The sequence below is a fragment of the Psammomys obesus genome, unplaced genomic scaffold (genome assembly GCF_907164565.1).
Source record: "Psammomys obesus unplaced genomic scaffold, mPsaObe1.curated_primary_1811, whole genome shotgun sequence".
NCBI lineage: Eukaryota > Metazoa > Chordata > Mammalia > Rodentia > Muridae > Psammomys > Psammomys obesus.
The window spans coordinates 14,732,535-14,753,781 of NW_026596073.1; the positions used below are offsets into that span (position 1 = coordinate 14,732,535).

At 43.0% G+C, this 21,247-nt stretch overlaps 1 protein-coding gene across 1 annotated transcript in view; it reads left to right on the forward strand.

Annotated features, from left to right (window-relative positions):
• Wif1 (WNT inhibitory factor 1) overlaps window positions 1-21,247 on the forward strand; it is a 61,510-nt gene that overhangs the window by 37,141 nt on the left and 3,122 nt on the right. Inside the window, exons 3-9 of the mRNA XM_055626053.1 lie at window positions 1,912-2,020; window positions 7,786-7,926; window positions 8,732-8,827; window positions 10,170-10,265; window positions 15,310-15,405; window positions 20,217-20,312; window positions 20,843-20,938. Of these exons, the coding sequence (XP_055482028.1) occupies window positions 1,912-2,020; window positions 7,786-7,926; window positions 8,732-8,827; window positions 10,170-10,265; window positions 15,310-15,405; window positions 20,217-20,312; window positions 20,843-20,938 (730 nt within the window). The remainder of the gene's footprint in view (window positions 1-1,911; window positions 2,021-7,785; window positions 7,927-8,731; window positions 8,828-10,169; window positions 10,266-15,309; window positions 15,406-20,216; window positions 20,313-20,842; window positions 20,939-21,247) is intronic.

Sequence of the window (21,247 nt, forward strand, 5' to 3'; positions counted from 1 at the left end):
ACAGATGACCAGAATAGAGTTGATTATAATGGCATTCAGCACCAAGTCCTTTCATGTGCCAGTTTAACTGTGTTTTAAAATAAATGTTTTAGTAACAAATACTGTGGAGTAACGTACAGAGCGGGAAATGCCGTTGATAGAAGTCATTGGAAACACCTGGGTCGGTGAACTGGTGTCTTTTTCATTGATTTTTCTGCTGAGACAGAAATACTATTCATTCTTCCTCTCAAAGGAGTTCATTGTAAATCGAATTACCTTCCCCGACAGCATTGCTTTCATGGGCTTCCTTCAGATCTCTGCCTTCCCTTCCATAGAGTAGCAACCGTCCATCCTGTGAACTGACCCTTCAGCAGATGAACCTAGTAAGAGAATTCTCCTAACTCTGACACTATCGAAGGGAACAAACACAGCGCTCCTCTGGAACCTTCCGAATCACCACCACAAGCTGAAGAAGGGGATTTGGCTAATGAACGTGCTATTTTGGCTCCATGAACATGCAGAGCATTTCTTTGCTTGCTGAACATGGAGACAGAATCTCTATGGTGGCTGCGATTCCATTATTACCCTCCCATGAAGTCTTTCATGACTAGTAGTTAGTTGACAGTGATTTAAAGCAGAAAGTGGCTTGAATGGCTTCTATGTCTTCTTCATATTTTCCATGTTATAAAATAAAAATTATGCCGATTGTAAGGAAAATCCCATTTTCTCAAAAGAGGAATCTCATTCAGTCCACACTGTAACTCATCTTAAAATTAACCCATCCAAGACTCTATCTCTACGGAAAATGGTAGAACCGCTCAACTTGCAGATTTCACAGGCTAGCCTGTGAGCTTTTTATTAGTAGCCCATTGTTCCTAAGCAAGAACAGACTGTTCCTAGCTCAAACCATTTTTTTAAAAAAGATTGTGTGCATGTGTGTATCGTGTGTGTGTGTATGTGTGCATGTGTGGTGTGCGGTGTGTGGTGTGTGTGCAGTACTTGTATGTGTGTGCGTGTGTGTCTGTGGTGTGTGGGGTGGCTGTGTGTGCGCGTGCGCGTGTGCATGTGTGTGTGCATGTATGTGTGTCCATCCTCAGAAGCCAGAAGAGGGCATCAGCTGCCCTGGAGCTGGAGTTACAGCTGGAGCCATGTCGCTCACAGGTCCTGAGAACCGAACTCTGGTTCCCTGGAAGAGCAGCAGGTGCTCTTAGCCACCTCCCACCCAGCCCCCCAAACATCAGGGCTCCATGTTTAGACTATCCACCACTGTTTTCATGTCGATGGTCACCAGAGTGGCGAGACTTTCCCCTAACTACTGACATAGTGGGAAAATGAAAATGTTTACATTGTAAAGTTTTATGGCTTGTTGTCATTGCAGTGTTTTTGTTTTGTTTTAAGCTTTTAGGCTTTTCTATTAAATTGAGAGCTTAAATATAAACCTTTCAAACTTAATGGCAGGACCCTTAAATTTGGAGCTCTATGTGTCCTCTTTTCCATTAGGGTTCTGTTTTATTAATCATGATTTATTACAGCTCTACAAATCCTAACCAACAAATTCCTCTCAAATTAAAAAAAGAAATTAATGACCCAAGTTGCTGCGATGAATTTTCTAAGGGCTGGTCACTGGTTGTTTTGATATGTCTTGTCTTTCTGTTTTTCTCCGATTCTTTTCAACAGATAGCAACTAGTAATGTTGTTGAGGTTAAATGACCTTTTGAGCAAGCTCTAAATAAATGCTTTGAGCATTATAGGGCTCTCTTCCCTCCAAGCTTGGTCCAATTCCATTGGTCTAAATCAGTGCCTACTTGCTACATTAGATGTTGGGGGCTTCAGCGTTCCTGGAGGGAAAATGATCACACTCCTGTCATCAAGAAATGCCTTCTCAATCGCTGTGGTTTCCCTGGTGCTGACTGGTCATGCCTTTTGTTGCAGGCAGAATACTTCTACGAGTTCCTGTCTCTGCGCTCCCTGGATAAAGGCATCATGGCAGATCCAACTGTCAATGTCCCTCTGCTGGGAACAGTACCTCACAAGGCATCAGGTGGGTGGTCTTTGCTTCAGAGAAAGGTTTGCTTATAAGACTTAATGGAGATAAGGATATATAATGTACATTTGCATCCAGAGGGATTATGGAATATTCTCTTGAGGAGAGATATTGAATTGAGGGCAGTTCGGTTATCGTCCTTCAGGCAAAGGATTAGGATGGGAATAAAGAAATGGTAGGTTTATAGTTTTCTAATTACCCAATAAAGCCCAGACCACACCCAGTTCATTAATGATTCAAGGTTATTTTTTTTTAATAAAAGAAGAAAGAAAAAAGAAAACAAACATGCCTGATGAGATGGAAATATTCCATTAGTGAATATGCATTAGCACAGAGCACACAAACGTGACAGAGATTCAAAGTGGTTGGGAGCAAATGATATAACCAAGAAAACATTCCTGAAAGTAGGTGTAGTGTCATAACCCCTTTAAGGGACAGAGGGACGTCGACTCAGGCTCTCAGCTCTAACCTTCCTGCTTGGTAGAGAAAATTGTGTATATATGTGATTTGGTCCCAGTTTTTCCATCTTGTGTGATACCCAATCGAGTGTTACCTGACTTGATCATGGTAAGACCAGAACTGTAGCTCCATTTCATAAGCCTAAAAAACGAAGGCTTACACAATGTAACCAACCTGTACAAAGGGGAATGTATGTTAGGAACGTAGCAAAGTCAAGACCAGAGCCTGGAGTCTCTGGCTCTTAGGAAACAAAGTGTCCCTGTGTTTCTTCTAGTCCTGTTTCAAGGATCTATGTTCTCACATTTGACACTTCATGGCAAACACACAATTTACAGGTCTTTCTGAAAGTTGTTCTTACCCTTGTAAGGCATGGGACTAGTATAATATTCTATCTTATGGATGCTAGCTTTTGTTTCTTCGCTCCCTCACTTTTTTACTACCTCACCGAGACAGCAAAACACTCAATTCTGAAAGTTCTTGGAATATGGTCACCACCTAAGTGTCTGCCTTTGACTTGATGCTTCTTTGTAACCAAAGATAATTTGGAATATTTTTTTTTCTTGATCATTTCCCCCTCTTGTTTTTGTGTTTTTTTTTTTAAAGAGGTGAAGAATGAGCACATAGCATGTTTCTCAGTATCCACTCTACATTTAAAATTCTTTTCCTTTGCCTTTTTCTGATTAGCAAAACTCATATGGAAGCTTATTGCAACTCATTAAAATTCATCAGCTCAGTTCATTACATGGCTACTTTGGCTGAGCCTCCAATAAAACTGAAATCATTACATTTCTAACTTGATGCTTGCAGCTGACATCCCCCTAACTTTAACCATTTGTGTGTGTGTTTAGTCAAAGGATTCTTCCCAGAATTGTACTTTTGGAGCTATACTGGAGAATATATATATATGTATATATATATATATATATATATGTATATATATATGTATATATATGTATGTATATATATAAAATATATATACGTGTATATATATATATATATTTTTTTTTTTTCTCAACAACATTCAACAGCAAGTACTGATTGTTGTTGAGAGAATACCTTAGCAGGGAATATTTAACTTCAATGTCACTTCCTAATACTATGAAATCCAGAAAGATAAAATTTAGAAGGTGGGTCGTGGTCCCCATTGGGAAGGTGCCCGCCACACAGATCTCTGGCAAGAAGCTGGGTTTGGCATTGCCCAGCTGCAGTCCCAGCACTGGAGAGACAGGAACAGCAGGAGGGGCTCTGGGGCTTGCTGGACAGCCAGTCTAGCCAATGGCAAACACTCTGTGCAGTGAGAGACCTTGTCTCAAAAAATACGAGGAGGTGGCAACCAACAAAAACATCTGATATCAACTCCTGGCTTCACACGCATGCGTGCACACACTTCTACACGCGTGCATGCGCACACACGTAAAAACACAATTTAGAGGGGGAAATGGACGCCACCTTGGGGCAAAGAGAGATTTAAGAGAGAAACAGGTTTTATTTTGAGATGAGGTGAAACCCACATGTGTATATACCCACACTTCACTTTGCCTGCTTAGCTCCTTTCATGTTGGTGTGTGCACGTGTGTTTCTTTCTTTCTTTCTTTCTTTCTTTGTTTCTTTCTTTGTTTCTTTCTTTCTTCCTTTCTTTCTTTCTCTCTCTCTCTCTCTTTCTTTCTTTCTTTCTTTTCTTTCAAAAGCAGATGTAGGGTTTGTTTGCAAAACCACAGGTGCCAGAAGCTTATGGGGATTTCAGATCATTGCGGGGCAGCGGTTCATTAGCCTCATTAGCTTGGTCACCACAGTGGGAGAATCGAAGGTACCTTGAATTATTAAAAAGTAACCAAATCAGTGTGTCTTTGCTCCTAAGCACCTATGTAGCATTCATTATTGCACTGGGCTGTTTTAGACCCCAATCTGCTAAGCTGTTCTTTTATCCCACAGGAGCCTTTGTGCTTGGACATCTCTTGATCTTTAACAGTTATGAAGTGCCTGCCTTCTGGCATTTGAAGAGAACAAAAACAGGAAATGCAAACTGTGGCGTAGTTCAGTGAAGTTACTGAGTTATGTGAAAAAAATATATATATATATAATTTCTTCCATAAAGCCAGGGCTTTGCCACTGTGAACATTCTGTCACTGCAGGAAGCCCACAGGGCAGTAGACTGTCTTGGGAATCCAGTATGCAGAAGTCTTTAAGTAGGTGCTAATGTTGGAGGGACACCATCTTGATTACTGGACCAGAATAAATGGTCAGTATTTGCTGAGAGACTGAACACCACAGCAGCCTGAAGCACTAGTACTTACACTGAAATATTCTACATACGTGTGTATGTTTGCATGCATGTTCCTGGGGTTGTGGGAGGGCACGAGGGCACATATGTGTGTGTGAGTGTGAAGGCCAGAGAACGACCTCAGCTGTCATTCCCTGGAACACTATCCATCTAATCTGGGAGAGGCCTTGCCCTGTTCACCAGATTAGGCCGTGTTAGCCAGCCAGTAAACTTTCAGGGCTCCTCCTGGCCCTGCTTTCCGCCATGCTGGAATTGCAAGGGATACCCATACCCAGCACTTTAAACTATTTTTATTTGTTCTTCGAGAATTTCATATAACCTGTTTTCGTCGTATTTACACTCCCCCAGCTCTTCCCAAGCGCACTCCCCCCTGGCCACCCACCCAGCTTCCTGTTCCCCCCCTACTCTCTCTCATAAAAGCCCATCAAGGCTACTGTGTGGGTATAGAGCCAGTCCTGGAGCGCCGTCAGCCATTCCGAGGGGCACACCTTTAGAGAAAACTGACTCTCCCTCTGCCAGAAGTGATCAGTTGCCAATGACTCTGAGCCGGGGGGTGGAAGTCTGTGCCCTCCTCCCCTCCCCCACAGTGCGGTTTTGTCTGGCTTGAGCTTGTATGGGTCTTCCGAGCATGCTGTCACAGTGTAAGTTCCCATTTCCCTGCTGTGTCCAGAAAACAGCTTCTTCCGGTTGTCCCCCACTTCTGGATCTTACAACCTTTCTGGCCCCCCTTCTCAGGAGATCCCCGAGTGAAGGGACATCCTGCTCAGCACTGAGCACTAGTCTGTTATTTCTTGTACCTTCACCACTGGTACACACTCAGTGTTTTCACATGGGTTCTGAGAATGAAACTCGAATCTTCACACTTCCAAGGCAACTACTTGACTGACTGGGCCATCTCCCAATCCCTAATCAGGGAACAGTTTATAACCCTGTGACGTCAAGACTGAGTTCCTGCTGCCTCTTATCTTCTACCTTCCTACAAGGGAAGTGGGTCACATGACCTTCGTGTGGACAGCATATTCAGAGAGATACTGCATTTACTTCTCCGTGAGAGTTAGTTTATGTGCACTCATAAACTAACTGTGTATCGATGTGTACTCGAATGCCATGTGAGTTCATCTGTTTTAGTTTTCACAGTTTTTCTCATTCAGCCCGGTGTAGATTACACAGCACAGAGTGCATTGGAATTCATAAAATCTGTCCTTGTTGCATTTAGCCTTTGGTAAAAGTGGACATCTACCCAAAGGCTTACCATTGCCAAAGGACCTGATTCCATTTCTACTGTCTCTCGGCAATGGCACAACCTGCAAAAGACCTTCCGTTTTGCAAGTACATAGAGAAGGTTGTGTGGCCAGCTTGTAGGCTGGCAGGAGCAACTTCCAGCTATTTTCTTCACCTAACCCCAAGAGGGATGTGTAGCCACACTCCAAAGGGAAAAAGGTTTGTCCTGTTTAACGGTGGAACCCACTGTTAAAGCCCTCCACGCAAGCACCGGCAGCATTTTTACTTCTTTAATTGAAGGAAGACCTGGAGTCTAGCAGTTAGCTGGATCATTCTTCCTCAGCGGGTGTTACGGTGATCCGGTATATTCTGGGAACTTCCACAATCAGCTTTTCATCCAATAGCCAACATCCAATAGCCTATCTCACCTAGTGATTTGCGATTGTAACAAAACTGGTGGCCTCCTCATCCTCTTTTTGCAGAAACATCGTGAGTTGCCACGTCCTGCCTTGTAGGTTTGTTGTCAACACCTGGACGGGACAAGTACCCAACAGAGGCATAAGTGGCTCCAAGTCAAGACACTAACTCATAAGATGTGGCCTATCCTAGCATTAGCTTAGCACACCAAGCACTCCATTGTGCTAACAGGTGTCTTGAGAAAATAGTAACCTGGCTTACTCAGTCACTACTGGAGTCCAGCATGAATTGCAGAATATTTTCAGAGAGTTTGTTTTTTACCTTCGAATCAGAAGAATTAAAAAAATAGACCAGTGGGCTATTGTTCCAAGGGCTTACTTAATTGAAATTGTATTACATTATATTTTATGCCTATTTCTGGCTCTTTGGGGATGGTAATCATACCCACAAATGTCTCATTTTAAGTAATACATTTATGCTTCCTTTTTTGCATCTTTAATTTCCAGGCCCCCTCAAAATTCTTTTCTGGTTTTTTTTTTTTTTTGAGGGGGGGGGTTTGAGACAGGGTTTCTCTGTGTAGCTCACCCAGGCTGTCATGAAACTCACTCTGTAGACCAGGTTGGCCTTGAACTCACAGAAATCTGCCTGCCTCTACCTCCCAAGTGCTGGGATTAAAAACAAACAAACAAAAAACAAAAAACATGCCCACCTTAAAAACAAACAATCAAAGAAAAACAAAAACCAAAAACAACAACAAACCAACCTTTTTAAGGTATGAAAACTGGCCCTGGAAAGATGGCTCAGTGGTTAAGAGAAGTCAGTCACTGCTCTTACAAAGAACTCAAGTTTGGTTTCTTTATCAGGTGGCTCACAACTGACTATTCCAGCTTTCAGGGATCACTTCTTCTGGCCTCCACACGCCTGCACACATGTGCCCATATACACAAATGTACATACACATACATTAAAACAAAATCTTAAAAAGATATGTAAGCCAAGATTATTGACATAGAAATCCTGTCACACACACAAAGCTTATTAACAGAATATGGCCAGTTCTGCCTTAGTGGAACACAAATTACCAAGGGTCATTCATTCTTTTTTATTATTATTATTCTTTATTAATTACGCTTTATTCACTTTGTATCCCCCCTGTGGTTCCCTCTCTTCTCCCATTCCAACATTCATTCTTTTTCCACCCAGAATGGTACATAAGTTCCACAGAGAATGCCCAGATAGTAAAAATACCATCTCAACTCCAGTGGAGGCACACGAAAATCACAGAAATGTGAATCGTTTGCATTCCTTGGTCTCTCTTCCTGTGACTTCTACAAAGCCAAATCAATTGGCTAAACCAGTTTCACAGACTCTCTTTTCGTTTTAGTTGTGCAAGTCGGGTTCCCATGCCTCGGCAAACAGGACGGGGTGGCAGCGTTTGAAGTGAACGTGATTGTCATGAATGCTGCAGGCAGCATCATCCTTCGGACCCCTCAGAACGCAATCTTCTTCAAAACATGTCAACAAGGTGAGCACTGGCAGCGTGCAAGAGAAGGCTTTGGGGGTAGGAAGTCGCGGGGCTTTTTTTGTTTCGTTTCCTTTGTATATATACTTTGTAGGGAAAGGATAGTAAACACAGGGTCCATTAACAAGTACCAAGATTTCCTCAGGCTTTGACATCACTTAGGGAACTTGGGGATTCCAGGGTGCTGTGACAGCACTGGCCCCTCTTCCCCCTTCTCTAACACAACGTTTAGGGATCCGCAGGTGTATCCCACCCACGACCAACATTTCCCCCTGTTGAAAGCCACGCTGCCCAACCCCCTGCCAAAGGCCTGGCACAGTTCACAGCCGCAGAAGGCAGAAAATCACCATCACGTAACGACCACGCCAGGAGGGACCTCAGCACTTCACTGCTGTACCCTGGGTGCCCCCTAACCACCAGGGCATAGCTCCTCCCTGCTTCCAGCATCAAGCCTAAGCTTTGGAGCCAGTCGATGTCCTAAACATACACAGAAATAAATAATAAAAATAAGCCATCTGCTCTCTGGCGGCGAGTATCAAAGACAACCCCCCCTACTCCTCTGGCACGAATTTAAAGAGTTACCATACTTAAGGAGGTGGGCAGAATAAACACTGCTTTATTCTCCTCATGTGCACCTCGTACTGTTGGAAATAGGGTTGCAGGAAGAAGACTGAGGGAGGAAAGCCAAGGGGTATGGAGGGAAGGCGAAAGATTGCCGGTATTCAATCGGTAAACGACCCCCAGTGTCTGGGCCTGGCCTGGCCTGAACTCAAGGTCACGCTGTATACCTTCTGTGTCTCTGCTGCAGCCGAGTGTCCCGGAGGCTGTCGAAATGGAGGCTTCTGTAATGAAAGGCGAGTCTGCGAGTGTCCCGATGGGTTCTACGGGCCTCACTGTGAGAAAGGTAAGCGAAGGTGCTGTCCTGCTTTGCCTGCTTCCCAGCCACCGTCCGTTGACACCACAGCCACCCCACTTGGCTCGCTGCTGTTTGCAACACATCTCTTGAAATTATTATTATTATTTAGTGATATTTTAGGGATCGGTGAAACTTTAAAAAGCCACAGAAGACCTGTTTGAGAGTCGTTCTTCTATGGGTCGGTTTCTGTTAATGCAGTATGGTCAGAACTTTGGCCAGAGAACTTTGAGCTCGGCCCTCGGCCCTTGGCCCTCTGTGGTCAAGCCTCCAGCCAACCTAACATTTACAGTGTACTTTGTTGGACCTTTCTGAAAGTCTCAAAGGAGCTAATATCACAACTGATTTGAAATTCTTCCAACTAAAAACAGCTCGGTTCACAATTAAATCCATGCCCCAGTATAAGTTATACCTTAGAATAAACTGAAAGAAGGGCTGAACATAAATTTCGTAGTACATTTCTTTTAGTGGTACTGTTTTTGAGAATATCAGAAGAAAAGAGATAAGTGAGAAAGTGAGTATCAATCACGCGATCTTTAAATACCAAGAACTTATTTGACCAGAGTAAGCAAAAAATGCTTTTTACCTTTAAGAAATAAAAATATTCTTTTTTAAAATTTATTTTTTTTATTAATTTCAATTTATTCACTTAGTATCCCAGCTGCAGCCTCTTCCCTCGTCTCCTCCCAGCCCCACTCCCCCCTGCCCTGTCCACTGATAGGGGAGGTCCTCCTCCCATGCCCTCTGACCCTTGCTTATCAGGTCTCATCAGGACTGGCTGCATTATCTTCCTCTGTGGACTGGTAAGGCTGTTCCCCCACTCAGGGGGAGGTGATCAAAGAGCCAGTCACTGAGTTCATGTCAGAGACATCCCCTTTTCCCCTTACTAGGGTACCCACTTGGACAAGGAGCTGCCATGGGCTACATCTGTGCAGGGGTTCTAGGTTATCTCCATGCATGGTTCTAAGAATATTTTCTTATTTTCACTTACCTTAGTTTTTGAAGATCAAGGAAACGGGGCAGAAAAAATATCCACAGTTAATAAAAACATATCATAGTCAAGTTGAGTCTGGGCAAGATTCAACCGAGCGTTCAAAGTAGGAAAAAAAAAAAAAAAACCCTCAAAATTCTTGTCTAAGAAATAAGCCAAAAAGTTAAAAAATAGCTGGATTAATGCCACAAAACAATTTTTAACATAGCAAAACTGTAAATCTAGAGACTAAACCTTTCAGGTTCATCCACGAAGCCTTAGGTTGTGGAACTGTTGGCATGGCAAAATGGTCCTGCTCCAGAAGCCCGTTTGGCCTTAATCCTTGTCCTCTCTCCCCGTAAGCCCTCTGCATACCTCGCTGCATGAACGGCGGCCTGTGTGTCACGCCTGGCTTCTGTATCTGCCCACCTGGATTCTACGGAGTCAACTGTGACAAAGGTAGTGTGACAAATGACAATTGTTGTTGTTGTCATTTGTTAAAAGGCTTATTATTTACTTACTTGTGTGTGTGTGTCTGTGTGTTTTCACACACACTCATAGAGACCAGAGGAAGACATGGGATTCCATGGAGCCGGAATTACAAATGGTTTTAAGCCTCTGTGTGGGTGGTGGGAATCAAACTCTGTCCTCTAGAAGAACAGCCAGTGTTCTTAATCACTGAGCTTCAGGACCCCAGATAAACATTTGGAGTGTCATCGCTTTGAAAACACGGTATGTCACGTGACGTGACGTTGCCATACTAACTAGAGCCCCAACTGGGTGTTGCTTAGCCCAGCAGAACTTTATTTTGCTCCCAGAATGCTCCAAGGCAGGAATACAGGCCAGTGACCTATACAGTACCCATCTGTGGTCCTCAGAAGGGTAGGAAGATGGGGAAAATAAATATAAGGACAAGGGAAGCCTCCCGTCAGCTGCAAAGCAAGAATCCCAGCGCAGTTAACATTTGCGGTGAGGGTTGCTGGCACACAGGTCCAGTTCCTTTCCTAGATGTATGATAAAATAGCAGTGATTTCAAGTCTCGGTGTCGCCGACCATGTAGAGGGCCTCCTTCCATACTCTATTTTACAAGAGGTTGGATGCCTCCTCCTAGGCATGGCGGTGACATGTCAGACTCCACTCACAAGGAGTGGATTCAAACTTGGCCCTGAACAAAACTACTTACGGAGTCCACAAGTTTTCAGTGGGAAAATACTTTTAAATACTCTGTAAAGTACATGGATTTATTGAAGGGATCCTTCTATCCATAAAGCTATTTGCCAAAATCAAAACTATATATTGATTTTTTTAATGAAATATTCTTTTTTTTAATTTTTTAAATTTTTTAAAACTTTTATTAATTACACTTTATTCACTTTGTATTCCCCCATAAACCCCTCCTTCCTCCCCTTCTAATCCCACCTTCCCTTCCCCTTCTTCACGAATGCTCCTTCCCCAAGTCCACTGATAGGGGAGGTCCCCCTCTCCTTCCTTCTGATCTTAGTCTATCAGATCTCATCAGGAGTGGCTGCATTGTCGAAATATTCTTTTAAATAGACTAATAAATGCTTTTTAAAGAAGTATCTCCTGTGATCAGTCATTCAGCACAGAGTAAATCTGCAGTTTGTTTGTTTTGTGTGTGTTTGTGTGTGTGTGTGTGCAGTTTTTCAAAAAGGGGGAAGTTAAGGCAAAGGGTTCTTGGTAAGATCTAGAAGAGTGAGTTGAGGTTATTTGCTGTCTTAGGATACACAAGGTACTTACATACCACAGCTGTTGAGACGTGGAAAGCGTTCTACATTTCACTCCTAAAGAAGCGCACTGAGGTTCATGTTGCTTGACCTCAATTCCTTCCTTCCACTGCACCAGGCTGCCTGCCTCTCTAGCTAATCAGGGCCCAGCTCCTCCCACGTGACCTGAGCCTTGAATAGACAAGGGTTTTGAGTTTTTCCTTCTTTCAATCTGAACCTAAGCTATTTGCCTCCTGATTTTTACCCTCTAGCTGAGATAATAGTGAAGAGTATTTGTATTTTTATTTATTGTTAAACCACAGCATCAGGTTAAAAATATTTTAAATACATACTCCTAAAGACCAAGACGTAATGGCAGCAAGTCAGTAAGACTACACAGAGCGTGTCTTCATTCATTCAAATTTAGCCTTTGACATCTCTGCTGTTTCACAACCAGGCATTTCTTGGAATGGAATAAAACTCAGCCTGTAACAGAACTATTGAAAAAGAAAACCTTCAGAGACTTGAGCAGTGAGCTCATACACACCCAGAATGAATGAAATGATTAGTGACACTTGTCTATTCAGCTGTGGCCATTATTACTGGGCCATATACAATGAAAGATCTACTGAGATCTTTTATCCAACTTGGGTTGAGTCATCCATCCTCATGCAACCTTGTGACTCCCTGCTACCAGAAGGTCACCATATTGATATGGAACTTAGTACAGATAGCTGACAGGCATAGATAGCCTGATACCACATAGAACTCCTGGACTCAACCAACTCTCCTGTCTCCCAAGTAGCTGGGACTGCAGGCATGACCACCACATTGGCTATTGCAATACATATATATTACACACACACATATGTATAAAATATTCACACATATGTTACAGTGTCATAAATACTTCAGAGCCATGAAGGCAAAACTATATATTTGTATTCCAGTACATCTTACATTTCATAATATTTTGTCTTTCAGATAAAGATTTTTTTCTACATGTTATACTCTATTAATTTAAAAAAACTCATTTGGAAAAATCTGTTGAAACTCCGTTTGGTCTCACTGGAGACCTGGGAACATAAAACTTATTAATTTTTGCTGGCTCAACAGAAGATTCTTTTGTTATCCACAAAGGAGTAAGAAATGGCTGAAAGTGGTTTAATTGGCATGGAGCTAGACTTTGGCACTATATTTTGAAACAAACATTGAAGAATCACATCCATTGGCCTTGGGGACATCTGCCACAAACTTTAGGAAGTATCTAGTTAAGCACTGGCCAGAGAGCCACAGCTACCCTCAGCCACAGAGAAAATCGGCATCTCTGGCTCCTGGTAAAACTTTCTGTTGGGATAACAAAACACTGGAGGCTGGAGGTTTTACAAAGAAACGAGGCCAAATAAGCTCACAGTTCTAGAGTTTCAGTAGCATGCCACCATCTGTTCGGCTCTGGTGAGGCCCTCAGGCTCCATCCCAACATGGAAGCCGGCTTCATGGTGGGAGTATCTGTAAGAGAGATTACATGGAAAGGCAGTAAAGAGGGGACCACTACTGAGGTTGATGGTCCCTGTGACCTAGCCACATTCTACTCAATCCCGCCTGGGGTGATCCTCCTCTTCTCCACATAGTGCTCTGCTGAGCGAGTTTGCAGCTCATGAAACCAAAGCTGAACCACGGCAGAAATGTTGAAAATCTCGGCCAGGGTGACAGAAGTAGTTGAAAAGTCCATAAGAATAAGGACAAGTTACTTGAGTGTTGTCCTAATTAGGGTTACTATTGCTGTGATGAAACACAGTGACCAAAAGCAAGTTGGGGAGGAAAAAAAAAATTTTTTTTTTTTTTGGCTTATACTTCTACATTATTGTTTATCATTGGAGGTGGTCAGGAGATGGAAGGGAGCTGTAGGCAGCAGCTGCTGCACAGGCCGTGGATGGGTGCTGCTTACCGGCTTGCTCATCACGGCTTGTTTAGTCTGCTTTCCTAGAGAACCCAGGGATGACGTCACCTACAATGGGCTGGGCCCTCCCTCGTTAATCACTAATTAAAAACGTGCCTTACAGCTGGATCTCATGGAGACGTTTTGTCAACTGAGGTTCCCCTCTTTCAGATGACTCTGGCTTGTGTCAATTGAATATAAAACTGCAGGGACAGGCGTGGTTTCAATATCTGCAAGTCCTCATTCTGGTGGCTAAAGCAGAAGAATCATGAGTTAAAGACTAACAAGACTAGCACACACAAGAAGAAAGGTTGCTAGCTCAAGAAGAAAGGGGATAGGAAGGTAGGCCATCAAATTATATAGTCAGATTTAGCAAGTTCTATTTCAGGTGCGCTGTCAGGCCCACAGCCCTGTACATATCAGTGAACATCAGAGCCCATGGGTGTGGACCAAGTGAACATTGATCCTGATGTCCTCTCCTTCCCTCCTATTCTGGGGAGACATATGAACAACCAGTGGGGAGGCAGGGCCCACTCATAGAAACAACCGCCCACCCCTGAGAACACTACCTCCAAGTGGCAAAGAGAGGGCCCAGAGCACTATAGTCCCGGAACTCTTAAGTCCGGTACCAGAGTGATCTGCCTCAGCTCCTTTCACATGGAGAGGCTAAAAGCGCTAGTTGTTTCCAGCTGGGAGGTGTTAGCGACTTTGAATGTGGTTTGTCGATTGAGAAACCTGATGTTCTCTTACGGCATTTTCATTGAACTTCTCTTCCACAGGACACATAACATTTTAAATGTCTTGACTCTCACACTGTTTTATTTACCTGTTTTACAAGGACAAACTCAGGACATATAAGTGAAATAGAAAAACATCCAAGCTTTTTTTTTTTTTTTTTTTTTTTTTTTTGAGGCAGGATTTCACATAGCCACAAACCCAGGCTGGCTGGCCTCAGACTATGTAGCCAGAAATGACACTGACCTCTCCCTGCCTCTATTCCCTGAACTCTGTGACTACAGTCTTGTGCTTCTCCACCTGGCCCAAGCTTTCATTTTAACCCTCGTTACTGAATGAGTGAAGCTGCCGTACTCTACACCATTTCCCCTCTCCTATTTCCATTTCTCTAGTCTCTGCTTTAAGTGCCAAAGATCAGTGAATTTCAAGAGACTGACACCAAGAGGGAGGGGCCTGGGACAAGTCACAGGTGTTCATCCCCAGGGGTGTCTCGTCATCTCCCTTCATGGCTCATCCTCGTCCCTGGGACCTCACAGGGTCCACATCCTGTCTCTCTGGATGCAATTACTCCAAGTACCGTGACAGTCTCTTTTAAAATCCTATTCGTTAAAACAAACCTCCATTCGTCTTCCTGAGAGTTGCTCTCTCCTTGTTGGACCCTGACACTTTTGACACTTCTCTTCCCTTTATCTAATCCAAATAACTTTTCTCCCTTTATCTTCCAACTTGATGCTTTCAAAACATTTTTCAAAATTTTTTTCTTGGATTTGTAGAGTCTTCTTCTTAGAGCATAGATTTTATATAAAGGATCTTTTTTATTTATTTGTTTCTTTTTTTTTTTTTTACATAGTATGCCATTTTTTTTAGGAATAAATTCAATATGTGATATCCTATTCTCTATGTTCTGAAATAGAGTCTTTGTAATTTGTAATTACAACTTGAATCAGTTTTTTTCAAATAATGGACCAAGCTGGTTTTTTTTTTTTTTTTTAAACTCTAAAGTGGGTTGTTTAATAAGTAAATGGGAGAGTCACCCACCCTAAGTGGGATTTTTGCTAGGCTTGACTGCCTGTCTAATGAAGCATCCTGTCACTCATTCTTACAGCGAACTGTTCAGCCACCTGCTTTAATGGAGGCACCTGCTTTTACCCAGGAAAATGTATTTGCCCTCCAGGACTCGAAGGAGAGCAGTGTGAAATGAGTGAGTAGAGACTTTGCCATTCTTTTTGGCTTGGGGGTGAGGAACCTGAAAAACTTTGTCTCATGCTTCCTTTTGCTGCTTGTGAATCTGAGGCTGGGACAGAGTGGGGACCTCATGTGAGGTCTCAGGCCAGTGATTTCTTTCTTCTGGATTCATCTGCCATCCCCTTATCTGAAGGCAAGGCCTACCCCAGAGGCTGGAGACAAATGCTCTCCCTGAGACTTGTTTTCCTACCCACAAGTACAGGGTCCCCCCCTCCACCGTTGTTCGTCCTCCACATCGTTACTAATATCCCTAGAGTAGACTGAGCCTACTGGCCATCTAAGAGGAAAGGAGAGATGCCCCTGCATCCCAGAGAAAAGAAAAACAGGGCATAGAAATTAAAACAACAATAACACAGCAACCTGAGTACTCTCAGGAATATATTATGTAAAAGGAGGAAGACACACACACACAAAAGGGTCTACCTATCGGTCCACAGTTTTCAAGTTCAAGCCTAATTGATGACAGTGGAAACTGGACATGCTGGGGGTGGGGCAAAAGAAGCTTTAGGGGGCCCTGGAAATGCCTGTGTCTTCCATAGCAGCGTTACATTAGTGCTCTTAATTAAAAAAAAAAAAAATAGCTGAGCTGTGAACTTAAACCTGACACCTACTCTGCCTATCCTGGCTCATCCGTGATGTTTCGATACAAAAAGCTGAAGGATGGGATTGTACCAAAGTCCCAGCTCTTGTCACCTACCAGCTCTCCAGAGCTCAGCAAGCCACTCCTCAGAAATGAGCCAATTCAGTCTAAGCCTCGCTGGGACCCAGAAGACAAGCATGGAGACACATGTCCAGGCGGGAGCACGAGCCATCTGGCTACCGGGTACACCAGCTGAGGGGGCTGCTCCCGACTTGTCCATGTGTGTCCAGGGGAGTCTTTCCCAGCTGTACCTTCTCTGAAGCTGTGCTTGCAGCCATTGTTCCCAAAGCTGAGGTAGACTCAGAATTGAATAATGCTAGGTTCCTATTTTAACTTCCAACCTCTAATTTATTTGTGGGTTTTTGTACTTTAATGAGTAGTAAGTGAAGTAACCATTTTTATAGAGTTCAAATGAAATAGATCTGAAGTCTCCTTAAAACATGTAATTAATTGTCAGGATGTGGTTTCCCTTCTTATTAATTACTCTTTCCTGATAAAGGTGTCTTGTGCTAACTCCTCTCAATTTTCTCCCCATGCTCAGCCCCAGACACTGCATCCTCCGTTTGTTTATGAGTCTTTGTTTGTGGGCTCATTTCGTCCAAGGTTGTCTTTCATGCCTTTGTGCTGAGGACCTTTCCTCTGGCAGAGGATTTCTCTCTCTTCCCTTCCCTCTCTTTCTCCCTCCCACTTCCTTCCATCCCTCCTTCCCCTCTCCCTCCCTCTCATCCTTCTCCAACCCTCTCTTTATCCCTCCCCAATTCCCTCTCTCCACTGTCTGTCTTTCTTTCTTAAATTCTAACTGGACCAAAAATGTAGTTTTTGAAAACTCATCATAGATCCAATGACATGTTTTATTCAAATCCCTTTAGAAAACTTTCTAATTTAACTAAAGGAAACATTACCAAAAAAAAAAAAAGCAGAAATAGGTCCAGAGTTGAAGTTTCTGTAAGAGTGTGAAGACAAAATACGGAGTTGAATGGTTTATTCTTATTTTTTAGTGAATTCATAATTCACACATACCATAAGACTCAGCGTTTTAAAGTGCATCATCCTGCATAACCACCAGTTACGCTGTCACCTATATCTGATTTCAGAAAAATTTATCACCACCCTAAAAACAAACAAACAAAAACTGTTCATACGTATGTTCATTAGAAATGTCTCCTAAATGGAAGGGCCTGACAACTAGGAAGCTACATCGCTCCTTTTCATCACTGAGTCACATCCAGTAGTGTGGACAGGTGTCATTTGTTTATCCATCTACAGTCGAGGAACGTTTCAGTTGTTCCCTCTCGTGGGTTGTTTGAACAATGCAGTTGTGAGTATTTGTGAGCAGGCCACCATGCTGACAGCTTTATACTTTTTGGGGTGTGTACATGTATGGCAAATGTATGCCATAGCATATGTGTGGAGGTCAGAGGGCAACTTTTGAGAGTCAGTTCTCTACTGCCTGGTGGCTCCTGGGGACTGGACTCAGGCCTTGGTGGCAGGTCCATTTCCCGCTGAGCCATCTCACATTTCTTGTGGCTGTTCACCTGGGAGGAGAGTCGCTGGGCCACACAGGAACAATGTTTCTGATGCTGTTTCTACTTCCCAGCCTACTGGCCGCGCTGCAGTTTCTCCAGTCTCCTCGCATTCAGTGCTCCTCTTTACGGAGACATGTGTCTAATGTCCATTTCCCCTCCCTTCTACCAGTGATGATGCCGTCTCAAGCCCCACTGTGACTGGCTTCTTCTAAGATTGCTGTCATTGGGCTAGCCAGGCCATCCTCAGAGCTGTGCAGGACGCCAGCTGCGCATAATATCTTGCTGCGTGAGGCTTATAGGTTTCCTAAGACTCTCTCACAGAACTTCAGTTAAAAAGGTCACACAGATTATTTGTGTCACATTATGTTATATTTTAATTGTTTATAATAATTGAAGATGACAAACTATAGTTGTTTACTTTTAATTGTTTATGATTTAAAATTATAAATTATATATTTATAAATAAGTTTATAAATATTTATAAATAAGTTTTACAATAACTTAGCGGGACCTTGTCATAAAAATTCTCCATAGAAAGTAACTTAGACTGTTGAAGAAAATTATTAAAAACTACTAATCTTTCAAAAAAAAGAAAAGCCCAACTCATCTTTCTAAGGCCCACACATGATGGTTGTTGGCCCCTGAACACCCTGTAGCTCTTTCATCTTTTTGTCTGTGAAACAGAGTCACAACCTGAAGTTATCCCGCAGTCTCACAGGTGGGGGACCTTAGGCCTTCACCGTGGGTGCCTTATGGCATTGTTCTCACAAGGATTCCTCTGTGGGCTACACTGCCAACACTTTTAACCTTATTGAAATCTACACAAATATGTTGACTCCTCAGGCTTTCATACACCTACTTCCAATCAATGCAACACGGTTGCAAAGTATTCTCAGGCAAAAGAAGTCAGCATTCAGACGCTTTGGGTGTTCTGAATACTAAAACAATCAGATCCATGAGATCCATAGCCTAACAGTTCCCTGAAATCAAGTTGCTGATGATTAAGAACCAGGAGAGAGCTTCCTGTCCTTATCTCTCAGCTGAGAAGGTTCTTCACGCCCCTCCTACCAAGAACACAAACTGATCAATAGAATCAAGAAGACTCTACCAGTCATTCTGCATTGTTCCTGATCATAGGTTCGCCCCACGCTCCACACACCCGCCACGGAGCACTCATCCCGCCAACTTGTTTACGTGGAAGGGAGCTGTGTCTTTCTTGCTGGGTGGTGACCATCTCACGTAGAGTTGGCTCAAAGAAGCCCACAGCACTGGAGAGAATTCCGTGTGATCCAGCTTTGTGACTGGCCGGGGTCAGACGCTGCTTTGGGAATTTGGAATTAGAGCCTTTTCTTTTAAGTAAGAGCAGAGGCCATCATTAAGCTGTAAATGGTATTCTTTAGAAAGGGGGGTTCTTCTGGACTTCAGAGGTCAATAAGGCAGGTGGTTTGGGGGGCTAGGACTGCTGCTTCGGTGGGACAAGGGTGCTTGTCTAACATGTGCAAAGCCCTGTGTCTGAAACCAGCACTGAATCAAACTGTGTATAATGGTGAGTCCACCCTATGACCCAGCACTGGGTAGGTGGAGTGAGGGATCAGAAAGGAGTTCAAGGGCATCCTCAGCTGTACAGTGAGTCAGAGGCAAGCCAGGCCACGTGAGACTCTGTCTCAAGAAAGGGGGCCATAGATCTTTAGGAGGAAAAAAGCCAAAGTCTCCTCTATTGCAGTTTCAGGAGGCCTTCACCTCCCAACACTATTACGTGTATATTGTCTTCGAGACTAAAATGTGGCTTTGTCCAATTCATAAACAAAGTTCTTTGGGATAAGTACAAACTAAAAACTAAAGCATTTTTATATGAAGTTTTCATATGAAGTTCAGCTCTTTCATCAACTCTTTCATCTGAAGCATTCTTTGGCCATAAAAAACAATAAAGATAAAAAAAAAAAAAAAAGAGCAAGAGTGAAACCCCAAACTGAGTCAACACTGAAATGTGATGGCTTCTGGCTGTCTTTTGGGACATCATCACACATCATTGCATACTTGGCAGGAGCTGGCTTCAGCCTTCGGTTAATAGTCCCTTATCACGTACTTCTGAAAAGTAACCCTTCAAATAGGAAATTCTTGATTGTGGAGGGAAATAAATATGAAAGATGCTAAGCTAAGATATCACCAGGTATGGGTATGGACAGACTGACTTCCCAAAGAAGAAGTGATACAAAAAACCTGGAAGTTGTGGAAAATATCTTGTGGCAAGTCAGTCATATACTAAATTTTAGAACAATGTATGAAGCTACAAGCATTTATGAACCAGAATAGTTAAAATTTTTCTTTTTCATGCATTTGTCAGTGTATTCATTACTGAAGAAGAGGAGTCACATATAATCTATTTTATGTTATATAATATATACAATCATGTCAATATATTAATTTATCTCCAAAACAAAAACAATGTAAAAGCCAGTGTAGACCTGAAATAAAGAGAAATAACTGCCATTTCAAAGCATTTCTCCCCTCGAAGCCTCGTTACTCCTTTGAAAGATGTAATTACTGTTGAATAAAGCCCAGAGCTGCTTCCTTCCTTAGCTACTTTCCTCTGTATTGCAGGCAAATGCCCCCAACCCTGCCGAAATGGAGGTAAATGCATCGGTAAAAGCAAGTGTAAGTGCCCCAAAGGTTACCAAGGAGACCTCTGTTCTAAGCGTAAGTACCACACGGAGTAGCAGTTTGGGTACGGGTATGGCTGAACTGATGTCCTCCCTGGATGTGACAGCCATGCCTGCTGCATGTTGCCTGGCTTTAGAGTTGACCTTTTTCCCTCCTGTATATGCGTCTTTTACTTAGACCAAAGGCACTGCACATAAAATACTTATGCACACAGCTAAATTCTTTCAGTTTTGTTTTTTGTTTTTTGTTTGTTTGTTTGTTTGTCTATTGGGGATTTTCCTGAAAGGATCCCGCAGTTTCAAAATCTCACCGAGAGTCATTGTGTATGAGAAACATGATGCTTAGTATAAAGATCCTTTCTAAGAAGGTTTTGTTTTTTTCCTCCCTGAACTTTGAGGCTGACTTTTGGCTGGAAAGTGACTTGGGGGAAAAAAAAAAAAGTAATGGGTGAAGCCAAAGTTAACACATTCTAAAGAACTAAAAAGGAAAAGTAGCCTTGTAGCTCTGTTTAAAAGAAGGAAATGGGAAGGCTGAGGAAGCATAGCTGTGCTCTGCTCTGATCCTAGCTGTCTGCGAGCCTGGCTGCGGTGCTCACGGAACCTGCTACGAGCCCAACAAGTGCCAATGTCGAGAGGGCTGGCACGGGAGACACTGCAATAAAAGTGAGTAGCAGCCGTCTGGGGCGCCCGCTCTTCAGAGAACCTGTGACTTGGCCCTGCTGCCCCCCCTCTCCCTGCTCATCTCCTCTTTCAACTTCAGAGCCAACTAGGCTTTAGGATGGAAGAAGGCATGTGAAATGCCACCAGTTCTGTAAAACAGTGCCACAAATACTCTCTAGGTCAAATTAATAATACAGGCTAGTTCAGTAATTTGTTGTGTAAGGAAAGAAGCCAATTAGCTAGCGTTGGCTATGTACCTATCATGTATCTATCTATCTATCTATCTATCTATCTATCTATCTATCTATCTAT